Below are 20,104 nucleotides of genomic sequence, written 5' to 3' on the forward strand. Positions count from 1 at the left end.
GAGGGTGTATTTGTCGCTTACACTCAAGCAGTGGCTCTCATTTCTTTTACCTGACTGTTATTTGACTCATATCATGATTGTTAAAGATTTGAGATATGTGATATTATATGCTATCTCTTGTTTGAAAAGCATGTTTACATACCAGCTTTACTGTGCTTATACTGGTAGATGTGATTGATACTATCATGCTTTATCCCATATGATGCTATGACTCTTGTGATTATTGAGCTGTTAGTAGCTCCGACTATTAACCTCTCGCCACTACTTCTTTGAGGCTAGAATTGATACTTATTGAGTATCGTGTTTTGTACTCATACTACACTTCTGCACTTTTTGTACAAGTTCCGAGACTGGTTTTGGTGGCATTTATCCAGCAGAGTAGGAGTTCTTTTAGAGACTTTGTGGTGAGCTGCTTAATTGATCCAATACGCATCACATGGAGTCTTCCTTCCCTATTCTTTATAACTGTATTTGTAATTTTATTATATCCGGACATACCTTGTATTCAGTTGAGATCTTGTACTCTTATTAGATGCATGTGACTAGTTGTGTCACCACGGATTTTGGGAGAGTTTGTGAGACAGTTGTGGTCATATGCAGACCTTATCTGAGATTTATGCAACATTTGATATTTGAGTTATGTTAGTTTCTTAATAATTGAATTCTGTTATTGATATGTGTGTTGGCTTGCCTTGCTAGTGAGTTAGGCACTATCACGACCTTTGATAGAATTTTGGAGGGTAACAACGTATAAGAATGTTTCTTCTTCGTCTTCAGCTGCCTTAAATTAGGTGGATCCACAGTCTGGCTCTTGCTGCTTGAACCCATTTGCTTTCTTTCTCTTGGTATGTATTCAATCCACATGCTCTCACTGTCTGTACATTTATCCAACGAATAACGACATGCACCTACCAAGTGTTCACTTAATATATTGTTTGCTTTTTCTAATCGTTATATATAAATTATATACCTATTATATATGAATTATACATATATACTATATATTTATTGGCTAATTTTATTTTAAGTGGTTGAATAAGTCAGTATTTAGGACTCGAAAATCTATGAGCCCTTGCGAAGTAGTCCAATAGTGAAGTGAAACTGGGCTAACTGGTTAAATAGGCCCCTAACAGAGGAACCCCTTAGACAATTTCATCCTCAAAGTAAAGCTGTAGCAGAACCATATACAGAGCGAGCCATGCCAGGTCCCATAGTCGAAGAAGTTGAGGTCGAGAAGAAGCCTCAGGTACTTTCATTTATCTCCATTTTCCTCTCAAATCTTTGTTCCCCAAAAGTTTTGTGTGCATTAATAGATTAGTTGCTCTGTTTTAATGGTAACGTTATCTTTGTTGATATTGGGGGCCACAGGATGAGGAGCTCATAGTGTAAGATGTGAAAGAGGAAGACGACGACCACGATGATGATGAAGCGGATGATTCGGACGACGATGATGACAAGGAAGATGATGCCCTAGGTCTTGTTTCTCTACTGGTGTTCCCGAATGTTCTTTTCCTCTGTATTCGTGTTTGAAGTTTCTTATTTTGTTTTCAAAATTTTTGCATTTCCAGTCCCTAATGAGGGGTCGCGATTGCAGTAGGTTGATCGATAGCATAAGAATTACTCATAATATGATGAATCGTCTAAACTTTGGGAATTAGGTAGAGGATTCAATATAGTTTGTGTTTGAGGCTAAGTTGATTGATTACTTGAGCATGCTGATTTTGACTTTGGTCCATCACTGCTAGTTTGTGAAGTTGCTACTGCGACTTCAGAATCTTTGCGTAGATCACATAGGATTTCATGCACAGAGTTTTGTATTGGCTAAGCTCTTTTGGTACTCAATTAGTAACTGAACCGTTTGGGGCTAATGCAACTTCTGCAGTTTATTTTGGTTTCTGTTCTAAGAGTTCAATGCATATTATGACATTGTTCATAGAAGGTTTTAAAAGAAATGGATGCTACATGTTTAATTTCCTAACAGCAATTCATCTACTTTATTGTAGTCATTGTTGTATGAGCTGATTGGGCTTGGTAAACTTTTGTAATTCAATTTGGAATGTTGACTAATTCTTGTTGGGAGGCAGCTTCTGAAATATGGATAATACTGTCCTACATTTTGAATTTGGCTATTTACAAGCTGACGGAATATTAGACCCACTAGTGTAAATTTTGGGTACACAGCTCTAACTGCTAGATGCAGTCTCCTTCTTAGGGATAGAACTAGCAGACATGTTTGTATACTTGCTAGTCATTTTTTTTTTATTTGTTTCATTTTGTGAACTAATTCAATTGCATACAGATTTGCTCTTTCAATTGCAACAGAGCAATTGCTCTGTTGCGCATGTTTGGGGCCATTACCTAGTTGTATCATATATTTGATAGACATGCCAAATCAACTGCTCAGCAGTCTGTGATATCAATGGTAATGCGTGTTCAAACTTTTTCCATCAATGACAGGTGGTAATGAAAGTACCAAGCAGAGCCGGAGTGAGAAAAAGAGTCGTAAAGCCATGTTGAAACTTGGCATGAAACCTCTTACAGGTGTTAGCAGGGTCACTATTAAGAGGACAAAAAATGTTAGTTTCCTCATTATATCCTTTCATCTGGAAAATTCAGCTATTAATTGTTGCTGACTAGTTCGATAACAACTATTGCAGGTCTTATTTTGCATCTCAAAACCAGATGTCTTTAAGAGCGCACATTCGGAAACCTATGTCATATTTGGAGAGGCTAAGATTGAAGATTTGAGCTCTCAGCTGCAGACACAGGCAGCGCAACAGTTTAGGATGCCAGACATGGGATCTGTTATGGCTAAGTCAAATGTCTCTCCCTCTACTGCTGCTGCAGAGGCTGAGGAAGAAGAAGAAGAGGTTGATGAGACGGGGGTTGAACCTCGAGACATTGAGTTGGTTATGACACAAGCAGGTGTGTCCAGGAGCAAGGCAGTTAAAGCGTTGAAGACCAACAACTGGGACATAGTTAGTGCCATTATGGAACTGACAACATAAGCAAGTTTATATTACCTTTCTATTGTTGCTCCATCATGATTTTTGCAGGTTCTCTTATATTATTTTTTCTTGTCACCTAACTGGCGCACCCCATTAAGCAATTAGATTGTGTGTTGCTGCAATTGAACTCAAATCAGTTCTATCAAGAAAAATGCGCTTTGTTCGTTTTATATGATTAATTTGATTTGGTTCAATTTATCTTAGGCCATTATTTTGTACTTGTGTGCTTATCAATCCTATGGCGGAAGCAGTTAAACTTGCATCTGATAATCTTGAGATTGTTATCGTACTCCTTTCTCTTGAAACAATTATCTTAAACTTTTTCTATGATTATACAGGCAAAACTTTTGACATATGTTAACGTGGAATTTCTTTCGCTTATACTATCTTTCAATTGCATACAGATGTTACAGAAATATTATATATAAATTCTGTCCTGCGCAAAGAAGCCAGTCAGACTGTTCCCTTCTAAAATTTAGCTGAAAATGAATTTGGTCCTCGAAAACAAGCACTAGATTCATCCAGGTGCTGGTCAATCAATATCTCTTCTTTAAAACCTAGTGGCAATTGTGAATATTGCTTTTGGCTCCGTTCTATAAACCAAATCACAATTTGATGTACACGACATGTTTCAATCAACAGACTGGGTTTCGGGTACGTAAATAGGAAGTTGCTCGTATAAACTTGCAGAACTACTTGTTACAAATAAGGATAAAATAGTAGATGCCTATAAGTGAACTTGAAAACTGAGGTAGGGGGTGGAGAAACCTGAAAACTGATGAAAGAACTGAAAGCAATAGGAATATTTTGCATTCCTTTGAAACGTTTTTTTTTTTACATTGTATATGTACCCCTACTTATACAAAAGGAGAAAAACAAAAAAGACAGACCTATAACCAATTCTGTACAATGGACAGCTATATTTTGTACAATTAGACAGCTATATAGTGAGACAAAATTAGAGGAAGAATGGTACTATCCTAATCAGCAATTCTAGATTGTTCCATAGTATTATCTTTATGTCTTGATATTTCTTCTTCTTGCTCAATCCGACTATGAACTTGGGTTCAAGTATGAAAAAGCAGTCCAGTTGTCTCTCTTGGTCCAACATGAAATATTAGCCGACCCAAATTCTATATACATCAGTTAGACCCTTTGGGACTTCTTTTCCAGAACCATTTGATCCATACGATGAAGAGAAAGATTTGAGGCACCTTTTGTGAGAACTCCGGCAAAACCTCTGTTAACACCCCCCTCAAGTGGGAGCCCGAATATCGGACTCCCAACTTGCCTAAAAAACTTCGATGAAGAGGTTCTGCAAACCCTTTTGTGAAGATATCAGCGATTTGGGCTGTAGTTGGAACAAAAGACAAGGAAATTAGACCATCGAGCAGTTTTTTGCGGATGAAGTGGAAATCAATTTCGATATGCTTTGTTCGTTCGTGAAAAAATAAATTTTTCGCTATGTAAATCACAGCTTGATTGTCACAACGGACAGAGACCGGAAGCAAAGGGGAAATAGATATGTCAGCAAGAAGACGAACAACCCATAAAAGTTCTGTTACCAAACGTCGGATAGATCGATATTCAGCTTTCGCCGAAGATTAAGAAATTACTTGTTGTTTCTTCAATTTGCAGGAGACGGGGCATCCTCCTATGCTTAAGAAGAAACCACTAACTGATCTTTGAGTAACCGAGCAAGATGCCCAATCTGCGTCACAATAGCTCAAAATCTGAAATGAAGGTTCGGATGAGAAGAAAAGTCCCAAACTTGGATCATTTCGAACATATCGGAGAGTATGTAAAGCTGCCTGATAGTGTTCAGATCTTGGAGATTGCATGTATTGGCTCAAAGTCTGTATAGCAAAGGATAGATCTGGTCGGGTATTTGTGATAAAATTTAGCTTCCCCAAGAGCCTTCGATAAATGGTAGGATCAGGCAAAAGCTCACCAGAATCAGCAGTAAGCTTAATGTTTGAATCAAATGGAGTAGAAACATCTCTTGACTGTAGAATGAGGTCAATTGCAAATTTCCTCTGAGTCAAAATGATAACTCCAGGCTCGTGTAAAAGTTCCATACCTAGAAAATAACTTGCTTCTCCTAGGTCCTTAATTCCAATTCAGAATCAAGGAATGATTTTATCTCACTGATTTCTTCTTGATTGTTGCCTGTTAGGAGAATATCATCAACATATACGGCTAATATAGTCGTTAGAGTCCCAGAAGCTTTGAAGAACAAGGAGTAGTCATTGACCGAGGAGGTGAAACCTCTGGATCCTAAAGCAGAGAATAGTCGAGCATACCATTGGCGCGATGCCTATTTCAAATCATAGAGGGACTTGCGAGGACGAAAAATATGGGAAGAGCTTGGAGGTGCAACTCCTAGTGGAAACTTCATAAACACTTCCTCGTCCAAGTCGCCATGTAAGAAGGTGTTATTAACATCTAACTGGTATAATTTCCATCCTTTCTTCACTGCAACAGTTAACAAACATCTGATAGTTGTCATTTTCACCACTGGTGAAAATGTCTCTGTGTAGTCTATTCCCTCTCGTTGTGTATCTCCTCATATTACTAGCCTTGCTTTGAGTCTTTTCAAACTTCCATCAGATTTGACTTTAACTTTGTACACCCATTTGCAGGGCAATGCTTTCCTTCCAAAAGGGAGTTGAACTACTTCCCAGGTGCAATTGGATTCTAATGCCTCAAGCTCTTTTGCCATAGCTGCTTGCCAACCGGAATGAATGGCCGCTTCTTGGTAAGAATTTGGCTTAGAAATTTGGCATATAGAGTTAACAAACTGTTGATTTGGTTGAGAAAGTACAGAGAAAGAGTAAGAGTGAAACGGGGGTAAAAGATGGGTTTGGTGAAATTACTGAATAAGCAGCATCACATATGTAGTTTGATAAATATTTAGGTGTATTATACTCTCTAGAAGATCTGCGTAGCCCATCTGCTGGAACTGATTCAACTCTTGATATAGACAGAGTAACAATGGGGGAATCTGACCCTCTAGGACTGGAAGATGATAAAGAAATAACACTTGGTGTAGTTACATTAGGTGAATTAGATTCCTGTTGTGAAGAAAAAATAGGCATTCCCTCATCAGAGACAGGAAAACTGGCTGGAAATAATTTTGACATAGGAGTGGAATAAGAAAAAGGGAATATAGACTCAAAGAATTTGATATCCGTGGAAACAAATACTTGATTCGATTGAAGATTCAAAACTCTATATCCTTTCTTTCCAAAAGGGTAACCTAAGAAGACTCCAGGGATTGCTCTAGGTTGTAGTTTATCTCTATTTCTAGAAAGAGTAGAGACAAAGCATAAACAACCGAAAGGCTTCAAATGAGAGTAATCTGGCAATTTGCCAAACAAAACTTGATAGGGTGATCTATTATTTAGAACTCTTAAAGGGAATCTATTAATCAAGTAATTAAGTTGTTGTTAGCAAACAGTCACCCCAATTTTCTTTGGTAAATGAGACTGAAATAATAAGGCTCTACTTGTCTCTAATAAGTATTTGTGTTTTCTTTTCACTACCCCATTTTGCTGTGGGGTTCCAATACATGATGTGTGATGAACTATCCCTTTGGAAGCAAAGAAATCTGAAGGAGTTATTCCTGTCCCTAACTCATATGCATTATCCGATCTTATGATCTTAATCTTGGCTGAAAACTGTCTTTCTATAAGAGCTAAAAAGGATTTAAGAGTAGGGAAAGTATTAGACTTTATAGACAAAAGATAGGCCCAAGTTGCCCTTGATAAATCATCCACAATGGTAAGAAAATATCTTTCTTCCCTGTAAGTGGGAACATTGTAAGGACCCCTGGTGTCTATGTGTAGTAATTCAAAATACTGTTTAGAGCTAATAGAGCTTGTTGAAAAAGGAAATTTGGACTGTCTTGCCATTGGGCAGATGTCACAAGGAAAAATCTGTTTATCTGTTGATGAAAGAGATATATTCTTTATATTCTTCATTGCATGATAAGGTAAGTGCCCCAATCTTAAATGCCAAAGTCTGTTCGAATTCATAAAATCAAAAACTGCAGTTTTATTCATATTCAAACTTTCATTAGATGGAAAAATTCCTCTTACAGATGTTTGAACAGACTCTGGGACAGAACTACAAGACTGAACAAAAGACTTTGAGTTGACTGCACTACAAGTCTTCACATGACTTTTAGGGAAAGGAAATAAAGGCTCAATGGACACCGAATCTGACTTAGACACTCTAGACTTAGTTGAATCAACTACCAGCACATAGAGACCAACAAAAGTTTCACCAAGTACCATTTGCCCCTTCAGAGAAGGGGCATGTACAAAACATTCAGATTTTGTAAATAAAATATCAGAATTCAGCTGCTTACACAGTTGGTCAACAGACAAAAGATTATGTTTGAAAGAAGGAATATAAAGAACATTATGTAACTCAAGATCAGGTAAAATTAATACACTTCCTAAACTGTAAACTTTGACTTTATAAGAATTTGGTAGTGTAACTTGAATAGGGAAAGGAAGTTGTTTGAAATTATTTAGAAGTGTTTTATCATGAGTCATATATTGTGAGGCTCATGAATCAATTATCCAAAACTTGGATGTGATAGTTGTAAAACAACAAAATAAAGGTATGAAAAGCAGCACATTTACCCACAAAGTTGGCATTTGCATTAGCATTAGAACATGAAGTACTTATGTTTTCAACCTGCACAGATTGTGTCATCTGAATCAGCTGCTCACACTATTCTTTTGTGAACCCCTGTGGATTCATTAGGCTAGGTGCAACGCCTCCAGTGATAACTGCTCCTCCTCTTGATGTTTCACCTTTCTCAATCACTGTTGCATTAGCCTGAACATTTCCAAAGTTTCTCTTTGGCTTAGTGAACTTGAAAGACGGTGGGTACCCAACAAGTTTATAACATTTCTCTTTCTGGTGTCCCTTCTTCTTACAGTATGAGCAGAAGTTATTTTTTCTTTCTTCAGTATTACTGTTATGATTTCCACCCCTGTACTCACCGTTAGCTTTCTGTGCATTCTATTTTTGTGCATTAACATTATAAGCACTAGGCTGATCAGTTGACACATGGTGACCAGAATGGACCTCTCTTTGAGATTCTTCATGTAAAATGATTGAATAAGGTTATGCTGTAGAAGGATGGAGCTTTATCATGAGGATGTTTCCCCTTACTCCAGAATATCCCTCATTGAGCCCCATCAAGAACTAGATTAGCTTTTGATCTTCATTCATTTTGTGATTGTGAGTTTTTGCTCCATATTTGCACTCACACCCACAAGTTATGAAAGTATTAAGAACTTTCATTTGATCTCAGATTCTTTTGAGCCTAGTAAAGTATGATGTAACATCATTTGTTCCTTGCAAAATGTTGTTAAGTTCTCTTTGCAGCTGGAACAGCTTTGCACCATCAGCCTGGCCATATCTTTATTCCATCTCAGCCCAAAGTTCTTTAGCTGTCTCAGAGTAAATGACACTCTCTGCTATATCCTTGCTTAAGGAGTTTAACAGTCAAGCAATGACCATGTCATTGCATCTCCTCCACTGTGCAAACAGAGGTGAGTTCTCAACTGGTTTTTGCATGAACCATTGATGAATCCTAGTTTGTTTTTAGCAGAAAGAGAGATTAATACCCCCTTCTCCAATTTTCATAACTAGTTCCATCAAAACTGACATTAATAAGGTTTATTCCAGGAGAATCAGAAGAGTTAAGAAAATATGGATGAGTTCCATCCACAAGATTTGAAGCTACTACTATGGTGTTCCTAACAACAGCATCAAGGATAGTCCCGGGCGTGACTTCTCCAGATGAAATACCAGATTCTGAAGCAACAGCCATAGCAAGGAAATGATGGAATAGAAGAGATGAAAGGGGGAAAAAAGGAGGAAAACAACAAAAGATAGAGAAATAAGATCATTAAATTAGAGCACTTGCTCCTGATACCATGAAAGCAATAGGAATATTTTGCATTCTTTTGAAACGTTTTTTTTTACATTGTATATGTACCCCTACTTATACAAAAGGGGAAAAACTAAAAGACAGAGACCTATAACCAATTCTGTACAATGGACACTTATATTTTGTACAATTAGACAACTATATAGTGAGACAAAATTAGAGGAAGAATGGTACTATCCTAATCAGGAATTCTAGATTGTTCCATAGTATTATCTTCATGTCTTGATGTTTCTTCTACTTGCTCAATCTGACTATGAACTTGGGCTCAAGTATGAAAAAGCAGTCCAGTTGTCTCTCTTGGTCCAATAAGACTGGATCAAATATTAGCCAGCCCAAATTCTAGATACATCAGGTAGACCTTTTGGGACTTCTTTTCCAGAATCATTTGATCCATACGATGAAGAGAAAGATTTGAGGCACCTTTTTTGAGAACTTCGGCAAAACCTCTGTTAGCAAGAACTTGTGTTAAGACACTTTCGCTCGGGTCGAGACTTCCACTCCGTCCTAAGACGGAACAAAGAAGAGTGGGGAACCTCTCGCTGATTTTTGAAATTCGACATCATGAAGTGTTTTCACACCATCGACTAACATCGACTCATCCCAATCTTTAAGGAAGAGATCGACGATCCCAAGTTCTTTTACCCCATTCAGAAAGTCTTTTCCGCCAGACGATGACTCAAGGTTCATATTAGGGAAAGGAGAGTGAGGGAAAGAGGGGGCAGCCCTCGGCCCGATCATCCAATTCGCTCCAACAGACAAGTATGATTCCGTAGTCAAAGCAACTTCGTCACTTTTGTGTAGCAACTACAAATTAAAGAAGTTATGCAAAATGAGTAAAGGGAAAAAATATAAATATCAGGTCATGTATCTTCTTAAATGCCGACCGGTCATACACTTTTATCAACCCAAAATAGCCAATGAAAACAGCCGGACAAATGACTTTTATCCTAACCTAGTAAAATGACTAAGATAATGTGGCCCTACACATTAGTTAAACGTTAAAGAATCGATCTTTCTATCTTTAGAACAAGACGACCCAAAAGAAAAATTAATACATAAGCATTAATGAACTAAATAGATGCAAGGGCCTTGACTTGATTCGTTCTTTTATATGTCAAAGGTGTCTATTAAGAACAATCCAAAAGAAAAATTAATGAGCAAAGCAAATTAAAAACAAAGTGGGGAAGAAGAGAGAAAGCAGTACTCTTTACGATATTAGTATACTCGTGTATGTATAAATATTATATATTAGATACATTGATTATATATCGAATAAAGTATTAAAAATCAATATATACCCTATATAATTGGTGTTTAATCAATATATTATTAATGTATAAATACTGTATATACGGAGGATAAACTGATTATACATTGATTATGTACTGAATTCTGTGATTATACAATGATACTGACCTAGAACCTCATCAGTTGTGATGAAATAAAAGAGAAAACAAATTCGAGAAAGAAAAGAAGAGGAGGAAGAAGAAAAAGAAGAAGAAGCAGAAAAAGAAGAGGAAGAAGAAGAGGAGGAGGAAGAGGAAGAAGAAGAGGAAGAGGGGGATGATAGATGGTAGTGGTAGAATATTAGTCGGACTTTTGGATGGGCATTACTGATGGGGGCTTCCTCCTTCACAGTCGAATAATTTGTGATTAGAACTATAACAGGAAAAAGACATCTCAAACTCTGGGGAGAAGGAGTTTTATGGCAAACGATTTGTGCGCAGAAGAAGCTCCGCCTAGATTTTGGTTTTAGATTTGTGTACGGCTTAAAAACAAATTAATTTTTTTAATGAAAAAAGTTTGGTAATTAAAAAATAATGGAGCTATTTTTAGTTTATTACTAATATGTGCTGCTGGTCTAGTTAATTCTTCACAAGTAACGGGAAAAAAATATAAGAAGACTTAACTAGACTAACCGCCCATATTAGTAAAATAAACTAAAAGTAGTCCCATTATTTTTTAATTACGTAATTTTTACGTTAAAAATTCTGAAGTTCTTTTGTATCCGTAACAAATCTAAAACATAAAATCTACGCACAGATCGTTTGCCACTAAGCTCCTTCTAAGAGTTTGAGATGTCTTTTTTCCTGCTATAATTCTAATCACAAATCATTCGACTATGAAGGAGGAAGCCCCCATCAGTGACGCCCATTAGAAAGTCTAACTAATATTCTACCACTACCATCTATCTTGTTCTTCTTTTCTTCTATTCTTCTTTTCTTTCTCGAATTTTCTTTCTCTTTTTTTTATCAGACCTGATGAGGTTCTAGATCAGTATTAATGTATAATTACTAAATTCGGTGTATAATCATTATATAATCACTTTGTCCTCCATATATAATATTTTTACACTAATAATATATTGATTAAACACTGAATATACATAGTATATATTGAATTTTAATACTTTATTCGATATATAATCAATATATCCAGTATATAACATTTATAATTGTCCGGCTATTTTTTTATGGCTATTTTGGATTGATAAAAGTGTATGGCTAGTCAGTGTTTAAGAAGATACAGGACTGGCTATTTATGTTTTTTTCCCTTTTATTTTTCTAGCCCAAACCAGCCCATAATTTATCCACAAACCAGCCCATAATTTATCCCAAACTTGAGACGTGAAAGACGTGAATAATTTCTTCTATCCGCTTTTTGTAGAACTCTTTTGAATGTTTTGCACAAAGACGGATTGGTGGGTATTTGAGAAACAGTTGCAGTGATCATAGTAAGAAAAAGAAAATTTTACGTTGACACATGATTAAGAAACGATGACAAAATATGTGCCCCTATTTAGGACTGCCTAAATATTTGAACAACACTATAAGATCTAATCCAATTTATTCAAATTCATTTACGATAAGCACGAGTTTTCAATCACAAGCAATTTTCCAAGTTTTCAAAAAATAATTAATTACTTGTCAAATATCTACCACTTATTATTTTATGCTTTTGTATAATGGAATTAAGGTAAACATACCCCTTTGTTAGGACATCTATATTTTTGAAGGTACTCCTTACCAGATTTAATCTAATATTTTTTTCTTAATTTAAATTTCCATTCTTCCAAATCCATTTATGATGAATATAATTTTTAACTCACGAGCCAGGAGTTACTTCTTTGTACCAAAATTTTTAATAGATTTTGTGTTTATATTCTATCTTAGTTTACGTTGAGTCAACTAACATTTATTTTTTTATTAATAAGATTGGGTTTGATTTGTTTATAAGTTGAAATATTCCAAAGATGCTAAGTTGGGCGGGTTGGGCTACAATTCATTGTTTAGCCCATCTTAATCCAAATAAACTTTGGATAAGATTGGACATTGATCCATTTATTGAGTCAGCCGATTTTGACCTCCCAAATACAGCCCAAACAGTCAATTTGCAACTCGTAATAAGTTTGCGTGGGTATGACTCCGCATGAAACAATGCTTTTTTGAGTAAGAAAGAATGATTTTGCGTGGGTACAACTTACCTCACTCAGCCTAAAAAAGAAAGTAATGTTGGTTTTGATATGACAATCAAAGGGAATATCGAGATTGCTTTGGACCAAAAAAGATAGCACGCACAACCAGATTTTTATAGCACGCTCATTTGATTAACCAATACTAAGGGGCAAAGTGCAAACAAACCATTATCCAAATTTAATTTCCTTTAATTTGTTTTGAACCCAGAAATTTCAGTACTCCCCAATATCTGCAAATGTTTCTAGCGCTTGCATCATTCGGATGAATACTTCCGCCCTTATCCTATCCATTGAATGTTACTTTTTTTGTTTTTTGGATCTAAACAATATTATTTCGTTAAACCAGTGCAATAGCCAGAATACTTGAATACAGATAATCATCATCATACTTGTTTACCCTTAAAATTGGATAACAATTAAACTTATAATGAGGTTCTAAGGATACGCGATTTCACTTAATACCGATAGACAAATATGAAGATTAATAACAGAAATAAACTATAAAATAAAGCAAACCGATATTGAAACGGAATCCAACCCTCGAGCTAGGGTACCCTCGAACTGACTGATACCAAAATAGTTAAAAATAAAGCAAGCTGATGAACAATCGTATCAACAGGAAAGAAAATTGTATTACTTTTATCTCTCTGAATCGTCTGTTACAAATGATTAGAACCCCCTTTATATAGTAGATGAGTTCTACTTATGGTACAATTCTAATTACAGAAGAAAACTCCATGATTAGCTAATCAATTGTTTCTAATTTGATCCGTTTCGAGATTTACGCCATGATCCTCGACCAGTCACCGAGATTTATGCCATGATCCTCGACCAGCCACGGATATCATGCCTTTCTGTTATTATGCTATCTTCGATCTTGCTCGATGTCTGTCTCACTTGGCTTTGATCGCTACTAGCCTCGATCGTGACAGGTACCTCAGTTCTGAACTCGGTACCTTATCCTCGTGATATGGCATATTCCCTTACGAGGCCATCCTTCGATGCAAACTCACGGTCTAGGTCAAATAGTAAAATCGGGTGGGCCCGATTTTAACCATATACAGATAGTCCCCTCGTTTTTTTGGAGTTTAATGACAAGAAACGAATTGAGCCTTCGATTTTCTATCTCGACCTGTCATGATGTCATCCTTGTGACGTAAGCGACGGAAGTGACTGAAACGTCATGTCTGTACAGTTATCAAGGCATTAAATGTACGTCAGTCGATGGTCGGCCATCGCCAATATTGAACCGTCGTTGTGAAATTTATAAATATCCCCTCTCTCCATCATTTTGAACTTTTACTTTCAGATTTCCAATCTCTAAAGCTTTTTATATCTTCTAATTTCTTCATTTGCAAATCAACGATTTTTACTGCTAACCTCTTCTCAAAACACCAAATCTTATGACCTCAATCTATTTTTAACTTCAAATCCATACAAAAATGGCAAAAACATTAAAAACTATTCATCAAAAGGAAAACGCTTCTTCATCGCGGCCAGTCGGCGACAAGACACCGGCAGAGATGCGCCTCGAGGAGTGTGTTCCCGGGGGTGTGTCCTCACTTTCGATTTTAAGATCGATAAAGCCTCGTCGATTCCCGGTCGATGCGAGCCAGTGTCGATGTATATATGCTCGATAACTGAGAGATACCTTATGCAGGTAAAGAAAGATTGCAACTGGGAGGGCAAAGAGGTGATGATCCTGACCCCCGAAGAGGATATCACCACCCATGTGGAAGGGTTTCTAAGTGTTTACACTTACCCTTTCACGATGGGCCCCCTCGACCCCGTCGTCGTTGATTTTTTCCATCAGTATCAAATAACCCTAGGCCAAATCCATCCTTCATTTTGGCGAATTGTGATTCTGTTCCGATTCTTCGTGAGCAAAGTCGAGGGGATGCCTTTCACCCTCGACCACCTCATCAGGTTATACAGCCCCCACCTCTATCGAGGCGGGTTAATAAAACTCCAATGCCAGGCTACCAAAGTGTTATTTTCGAGCATAGATGAGGACAAAGACCGAGGCTGGATGGGCCGATACGTTCGAGTGAGGACTTTCGACCTAATCCCGGCCGAGAAGATGCCATTTCCCGAGAAATTGAATATGAAGGGTAAGTACAATCCCACTGTTAGCTCTTATTTATTGTTTTGCTCCTTTGCTTCTTCTCATCGATATCCCCTTTCGTGATGTAGCGGTCGCTAGGATGCCCGGTACAATTTCTAACCTTAAGAGTTGGGTTCGGGACCTAGCCTCGACCTCTTCGTATGCCGAGCGCTCATGGCGCGATTTATCAAAGGGCCGATGGGAAGCCAAAACGCATGGTAAGCCCCATTTGCCACGTCTTTAATGATTTTATCAAAGCATTTCTTACTTAATTTCCTTTTATACAGGCCTTGGCAAAGATGTTGTTATGAGGACCCTATCTGGTGAGGGGGATACTTCGATCCCGGCACCGAAACCAGCGAAGGACAAAAAGAGAAAAAAGTCCTCACCCTCCGAGGATCCATAACCTAAGAAGAAGGCAGCTTGTAATCCGAGGAAGAACATCATCCTCCTAACAGAAAAGTATGTTCGGCGTCTAAGGGAGGAAGACGAAGAAGTGGAAGAAGACAACTCCGGGTTGGTGGCCCGAGTGGGAATGAGCATCGAGGCCCCAAAGGCCACTGAATGGTGAAGGCTGCAAAGACTCTGTCTCGAGATGATGGGGTCTCGGGAAGGGACTTGGGCGAAGTCCTCGAGGATCAAAGATGCCTCCCACCACACTGAGCCAACGGTGGGTACGGCTGTCGAGGCCCCTCGAGATGAGGAGAACGCCCCAAGTGATTAACTTGGGGCAATAGAAATTGGAGGCTCCCCGCTGCTCCCCTAGTTTTCTGAGGAGATGATTCAAAAGGATTGGGCCTTGAAGACCCTCTCCATCGAAGGAGCCCACGGAAGGGAGGACCCCTTCCATGATTACTTTACCGGTCTGAGTGACTTGGAGGTCTCGAGGAAGGACTTGGGCGAGGCATCTAACCTTTTCACTGAAGCGCAGCAAGCTCTGAATCGGGTAAGCCTTAGCTCCCCTTGTTGGTATTACCTTTGTGTTTATTTTTCTCTTTTTGTCTGACTTCTTTTCTTCTTTCTACATAGGCCTCAGCGCTTCACCGAGAAGCATTCAGTCTCGAGCCGAGCTGAGTCGGTACAAGGCTGACATTCAAAGACTTACCGAGGAGAGGAATGCCCTCAACCTTCTCATTAAACAAAAAAAAGAACATATCAAGGACCTCCGAGCCGAATTGGCCACGACTCACAAAGATCGGACCAACCTGATCGAGAAGGTAATGAAAATCTTAAAAGCTCATGGGCTCGATTCGGGAACGGTGGCTAATTCGATCTCACAGTTGCATCAGAAGGTCGAGAGGATTAAGTAGCTCCGCGAGGAGGTCAACATGATAAAGGCGGAGTCCTTAGGGTGGAAAGAAGGTATGGACCACTTTGCTGCAGAAAAAAAAAACTGCTCGAGCCCAATTATCATCGACCAAAAGTCAGCTTCAACGTATGAAGGAGAAGAGCTCGGCTCAAGCAAGGAAAATAGAGGAGCTCGAGGCTCGGTTGGCTTCCGAACTTGCCAAGGCCAAATCTGAAGCTGAAAAGGCAAAGGTCGAGGTAGATGCGATCGTGGCCGTCTACCAGGCCGATGCTGAAGTCGCTCAAGTCCAAGCGAGAAAGGCAGTCGGGACTTCACAAACTCGAGCATATTGGATTGCCGAACTCGCCAAATTCCAATCTCGGAGGGAAGCCCTCGAAGAGATCCATGCTCGAGGTTTAGATCTTATCAATGAGATAGTAAAGGCTAGAGAGCATGAAGCTGAAGATGGAGCGCTGGCCACTTCCGATGATGATGATGATGATGGCAGCAAGAGCGGGTCCAAGAATGGGGAGGACCTCGATAGAGAAGAAGCTTCCCCAGGAGAAGATCAGAACCTTAGGATTTTTCACTTTTGATCTTTTGTATAAGATCCTGATCTGACCTTGTAAATATTATCTTATATATAAAGATCTCTTTCCTTTCCGACTTGTCTTTATTTCATTTATGCTTTGTGAAAATTTTGTTTTATTTATGCCTTATGAAAATTTTGTTCATAAGTTCGAGGCTTAGGCAATTTGATCAAAGCCGAACTAGTGTAGTTTTTATAATCGAGTGAGTACATGCTCGAACTCGGAGTAGGGTGACCCTTATGTTTTAATTGAGTGAGGATGATTTCTCAAAAATAAACTAGCCCTTTAGGCTCTTGAATTAGGCTGATACGACCATAGCAAAAAGAATGGCTTTCTCCCCCTTTTCGGCTTGAAAAGTTTATTGTTTAATCATATAAATTTTGTTGTTCCTTAGCACTAAATAAAGGATTTGCTCGAGAATTCGAACGGTTCCGTACCCATTAGGATTTTCAAGGGTCGATATTATCGAAACCCTTTGTTTCGTAATGCCTTAGCATAAAATAAAGAATTTGTTCGAGAGTTCGAATGACTTTGTACCCATTAGGGTTTTCGAAGGGTCGATATTATCAAGACCCTTAGAAATTTAGCCAAGGGTAGCCTTTTTAACCGGTTCGTGAAAATATTCGAAGGCTTGTTTAATAACGAAAATCGGACGTCTCCGAACCGTGTTAATTTGGCCGTAGCCTTTAACTTGGGATTTGCCTTTTGGGCTTGTTCCCCTGTTATACTTCAAACTTGTTCGAAGTATCAGTTCCCGAGTGGGGTGGCCGTGGCCTATAAAATCGAGGATTGCCTTTTTAAGGTCTTACGATTTCGAGGTTTAGTAATTCGATCATGTCAATTTTTTTGGACGGCAGTCCCCGAGTATCGGGTAAATTGTTTGAAGTTCAGTTGTGATCGGCCCTTAAGCCAATTTCCACAATAGATCATAAGTAGGAAATTGAAAAGTATAAATTTTTCTGAAGCATGGAACATCTGGTAAGGAAAAATACTTCTTTCAATAGATTATACATGCGTACGTGTTTTGCCATTAGGGTTCGAGTAATGTACATGGACACGGTTCATTTGACCGTTTGGTCCTCTACAAAATTTACCTATCGAGACCCTATCGACATGAAGTATTTTCCTTGTAACTATCCGAAGGTGATGCCCACCAGTATTTGAGGTTGATTGTAAAGGAGCCTCGGATACTGTTGAATTGCTCTAAGTTAGCATGAACAATGGTTGCCTCGTTAAAAACCTCGCCGGAAAAACCCATTTGGGAAAACAACCGGTCTAAGGGAAAAAGAGTGCAACACGTGCTTTCAGACCTAAGGACTCTATGTTTGAAGAATCCTTTGATGTGTTCGATTAAACACCTGCAAATGGTTAGTATAAAATATAAATGAAAATGGAGAAGGTCATACTTTAGCAGTAATATCGTTTGAGGAGTGATATATTCCAATTGTTTGGTAATTGTTCGCCATGCCAAGTTTGTAGGATCCTTTTCCGATGAAATCGAGGACCTAGTATGGTCCCTCCCAGTTCGGACCAAGTTTTCCTTCATTTGGGTCTCGAGTATTGAAGGTCACCTTCCTCAGATGCAAGTCCCCGATTTTGAAGTGTCGAAGATTCGCTCTTCGATTGTAGTACTTTTCGATCCATTGTTTCTGTGCGGCCATTCGAACGAGGGCGGCTTCTTGTTTTTCATCTAGCAATTCGAGGCTTGTATGCATAGTCTCATGATTTGACTCTTCTGTTGCATATCGAAACCTGACGCTGGGTTCCTCGACTTCAACCTGGATCATATCTTCGGCGTCGTATACTAAAGAAAATGGTGTTGCCCCCGTACTGGATTTTGACGTCGTTCGATACGCCCAAAGGACTTCGGGCAATATTTCTCTCCATTTTCCCTTAGCATCATTCAATCTTTTCTTTAGATTTTGAATGATGGTTTTGTTTGTCGATTTGGCTTGTCCGTTCTCACTAGGATGATATGGCGTCGACAGGATCCTCTTTATTTTGTAATCTTCGAGAAATTTTGTCACTTTGCTGCCGACGAATTGCTTTCCATTATCATATACGATCTCGGCAGCCATCTCGAATCGGCATATAATGTGGTCCCAGATAAAGTCTATGACCTCTTTCTCTCTAATTTTCTCGAAAGCCTGTGCTTCAACTCACTTAGAGAAATAGTTAGTCATAAACAAAATAAATTTAGCTTTACCTGGGGCCGATGGCAAAGGGCCGGCGATATCCATTCCTTACTTCATGAATGGCCATGGGGATAAGACTGAGTGGAGTTGCTTTCCGGGCTGGTGAATCATCGGCGCATATCTTTGACATTTGTCACACTTTCAAACAAACTCTTTTGTATCCTTCTCCATATCGGCCCAATAGTATCCTGCTCTGATGACTTTGTGAACCAATGATTCGGCACCAGAATGATTTCCGCAGGTGCCTTCGTGGATTTCTCGTAGGACGTAGTCGGTATCTCCTGGTCCTAAACATATTCCCAATGGTCCATCGAACATCCTTCTATACAGGGTTCCATCTTCGGCCAATGTGAATCGTGTAGCCTTCGTACGTAGAGTTCTCAATTTTTTAGGATGCGATGGAAGCTTCCCCTTCTTTAGGTACTCGATATATTTGTTCCTCCAATCCCAGGTCAAACTTGTGGAGTTGATTTCAGCGTGGCCTCATTCGATTACTGACCTTGAAAGTTGTACGACAGTCCCCGAGCTAATCTCGCCATCTTCGACTGATGACCCCAAATTTGCAAGGGCATCGGCCTCATTGTTTTGTTCTCGAGGCACATGCTGTAAGGTCCATTCTTTAAACTGATGTAGAGTCAGCTGTAATTTGTCCAAGTACCTCTGTATTCGATCTCCTCGGACCTTGAAAGTTATGTTGACTTGGTTTACCACGAGCAGGGGGTCACATTTGGCCTCGATGACTTCTACTCCCAAACCTTTGCTAGCTCGAGACCTGCAATCATGGCCTCATACTTGGCCTCATTGTTAGTTAACTTGGAAGTTTTGATAGCTTGTCTAATTTTATTACCCGTGGGTGGCTTCAAAATGATGCCTAGCCCGGACCCCTTCACGTTCGAAGCGCCGTCTGAGAAGAGGGTCCACATTCCCGATGATGTACCCAATTATAATAATAGTTCCTTTTCGTCCTCGAGTACCCGGGCTGATGTAAAGTCGTCCACGAAGTCCGCTAATATTTGAGACTCGATGGTCGTTCGGGGTTGATACTCGATATCGTACCCACTGATCTCGACGGCCCATTTGGCCAATCGGCCCGAAAGTTCGGGTTTATGCAAAATATTGTGAAAGGGATAAGTAGTCACCACACAGATCAGGTGACACTGAAAATATGGTTTTAATTTCCTAGAAGTGCTTATTAAGGAAAGCACTAATTTTTCTAAGTGTGGGTACAGGGTCTCGACCTCACCTAGAGTTCGACTAACATAATAAATAGGAAATTGCGTACCTTGCTCTTCTCGAACTAGCAGCTCACTTACCTCGATTTTCGAGACTGCTAAGTACAATTATAGTTGCTCGTCCGCTTTCGGAGTATGAAGTAGTGGCGGGCTCGAGAGGTACCGCTTTAGTTCTTCCAATGCTTGTTGGCATTCCGGGGTCCATGCAAAATTGTTATTCTTTTTTAGCAGTGAAAAG

The 20,104-nt window shown here is 39.0% G+C and overlaps 3 protein-coding genes and 2 long non-coding RNA genes across 9 annotated transcripts; 3 read left to right on the plus strand and 2 right to left on the minus strand.

The window, feature by feature from the left end:
- Nucleotides 1-1,074: 1,074 nt before the first annotated feature.
- LOC104092757 (nascent polypeptide-associated complex subunit alpha-like protein 2) lies at nt 1,075-3,178 on the plus strand. Of its 2 annotated transcripts, XM_018769598.3 has the most exons (4): nt 1,075-1,246; nt 1,369-1,474; nt 2,458-2,576; nt 2,658-3,178. In XM_018769598.3, exons 3-4 carry the CDS (start codon nt 2,511-2,513, stop codon nt 3,006-3,008), a joined length of 417 nt encoding a protein of 138 aa, XP_018625114.1. In that variant the 5' UTR covers nt 1,075-1,246; nt 1,369-1,474; nt 2,458-2,510; the 3' UTR covers nt 3,009-3,178. The 2 variants fall into 2 exon arrangements, with proteins under 2 accessions (XP_018625114.1, XP_070033524.1); XM_070177423.1 differs by lacking the exons at nt 1,075-1,246; nt 1,369-1,474 and having other exon boundaries at nt 2,325-2,576.
- Nucleotides 3,179-3,968: 790 nt separating this feature from the next.
- LOC117275949 (uncharacterized) lies at nt 3,969-8,922 on the plus strand. Of its 4 annotated transcripts, none has more exons than XR_011408608.1 (4): nt 3,969-5,073; nt 5,185-5,460; nt 5,651-8,581; nt 8,718-8,922. It is a non-coding gene; the product is annotated as an uncharacterized lncRNA (long non-coding RNA). The 4 variants fall into 4 exon arrangements; XR_011408607.1 differs by having other exon boundaries at nt 3,972-5,460; nt 5,651-5,766; nt 7,724-8,581; XR_004506172.2 differs by having other exon boundaries at nt 3,980-5,460; nt 5,651-5,766; nt 8,403-8,581.
- Nucleotides 8,923-8,976: 54 nt separating this feature from the next.
- Nucleotides 8,977-11,149, minus strand: LOC138893327 (uncharacterized). Its single transcript, XR_011408609.1, has 2 exons — nt 10,399-11,149; nt 8,977-9,786 (listed from the first exon to the last, which is right to left on the minus strand). It is a non-coding gene; the product is annotated as an uncharacterized lncRNA (long non-coding RNA).
- A 4,849-nt stretch (nt 11,150-15,998) lies between these two features.
- On the plus strand, nt 15,999-16,445 carry LOC138894102 (uncharacterized). The gene has a single exon (XM_070178782.1). The coding sequence runs from the start codon at nt 15,999-16,001 to the stop codon at nt 16,443-16,445; it is 447 nt and encodes a 148-aa protein (XP_070034883.1).
- A 1,499-nt stretch (nt 16,446-17,944) lies between these two features.
- On the minus strand, nt 17,945-18,517 carry LOC138894103 (uncharacterized). Its single transcript, XM_070178783.1, has one exon. It carries the CDS (start codon nt 18,515-18,517, stop codon nt 17,945-17,947), a length of 573 nt encoding a protein of 190 aa, XP_070034884.1.
- Nucleotides 18,518-20,104: the final 1,587 nt, after the last annotated feature.

The sequence above is a fragment of the Nicotiana tomentosiformis genome, chromosome 6 (genome assembly GCF_000390325.3).
Source record: "Nicotiana tomentosiformis chromosome 6, ASM39032v3, whole genome shotgun sequence".
Taxonomy (NCBI): Eukaryota; Viridiplantae; Streptophyta; class Magnoliopsida; order Solanales; family Solanaceae; genus Nicotiana; species Nicotiana tomentosiformis.

Excerpts from the sequence above, each read along its gene's own strand:
- LOC104092757 (XM_070177423.1), top strand. The coding sequence starts at position 2,451 with ATGACAGGTGGTAATGAAAGTACCAAGCAGAGCCGGAGTGAGAAAAAG. Across the intron at positions 2,577-2,657 it reads CTATTAAGAGGACAAAAAAT|GTCTTATTTTGCATCTCAAA; the intron begins GTTAGTTTCCTC and ends CAACTATTGCAG.
- LOC138894102 (XM_070178782.1), top strand. The coding sequence starts at position 15,999 with ATGAAGGAGAAGAGCTCGGCTCAAGCAAGGAAAATAGAGGAGCTCGAG.
- LOC138894103 (XM_070178783.1), bottom strand. The coding sequence starts at position 18,517 with ATGGCTGCCGAGATCGTATATGATAATGGAAAGCAATTCGTCGGCAGC.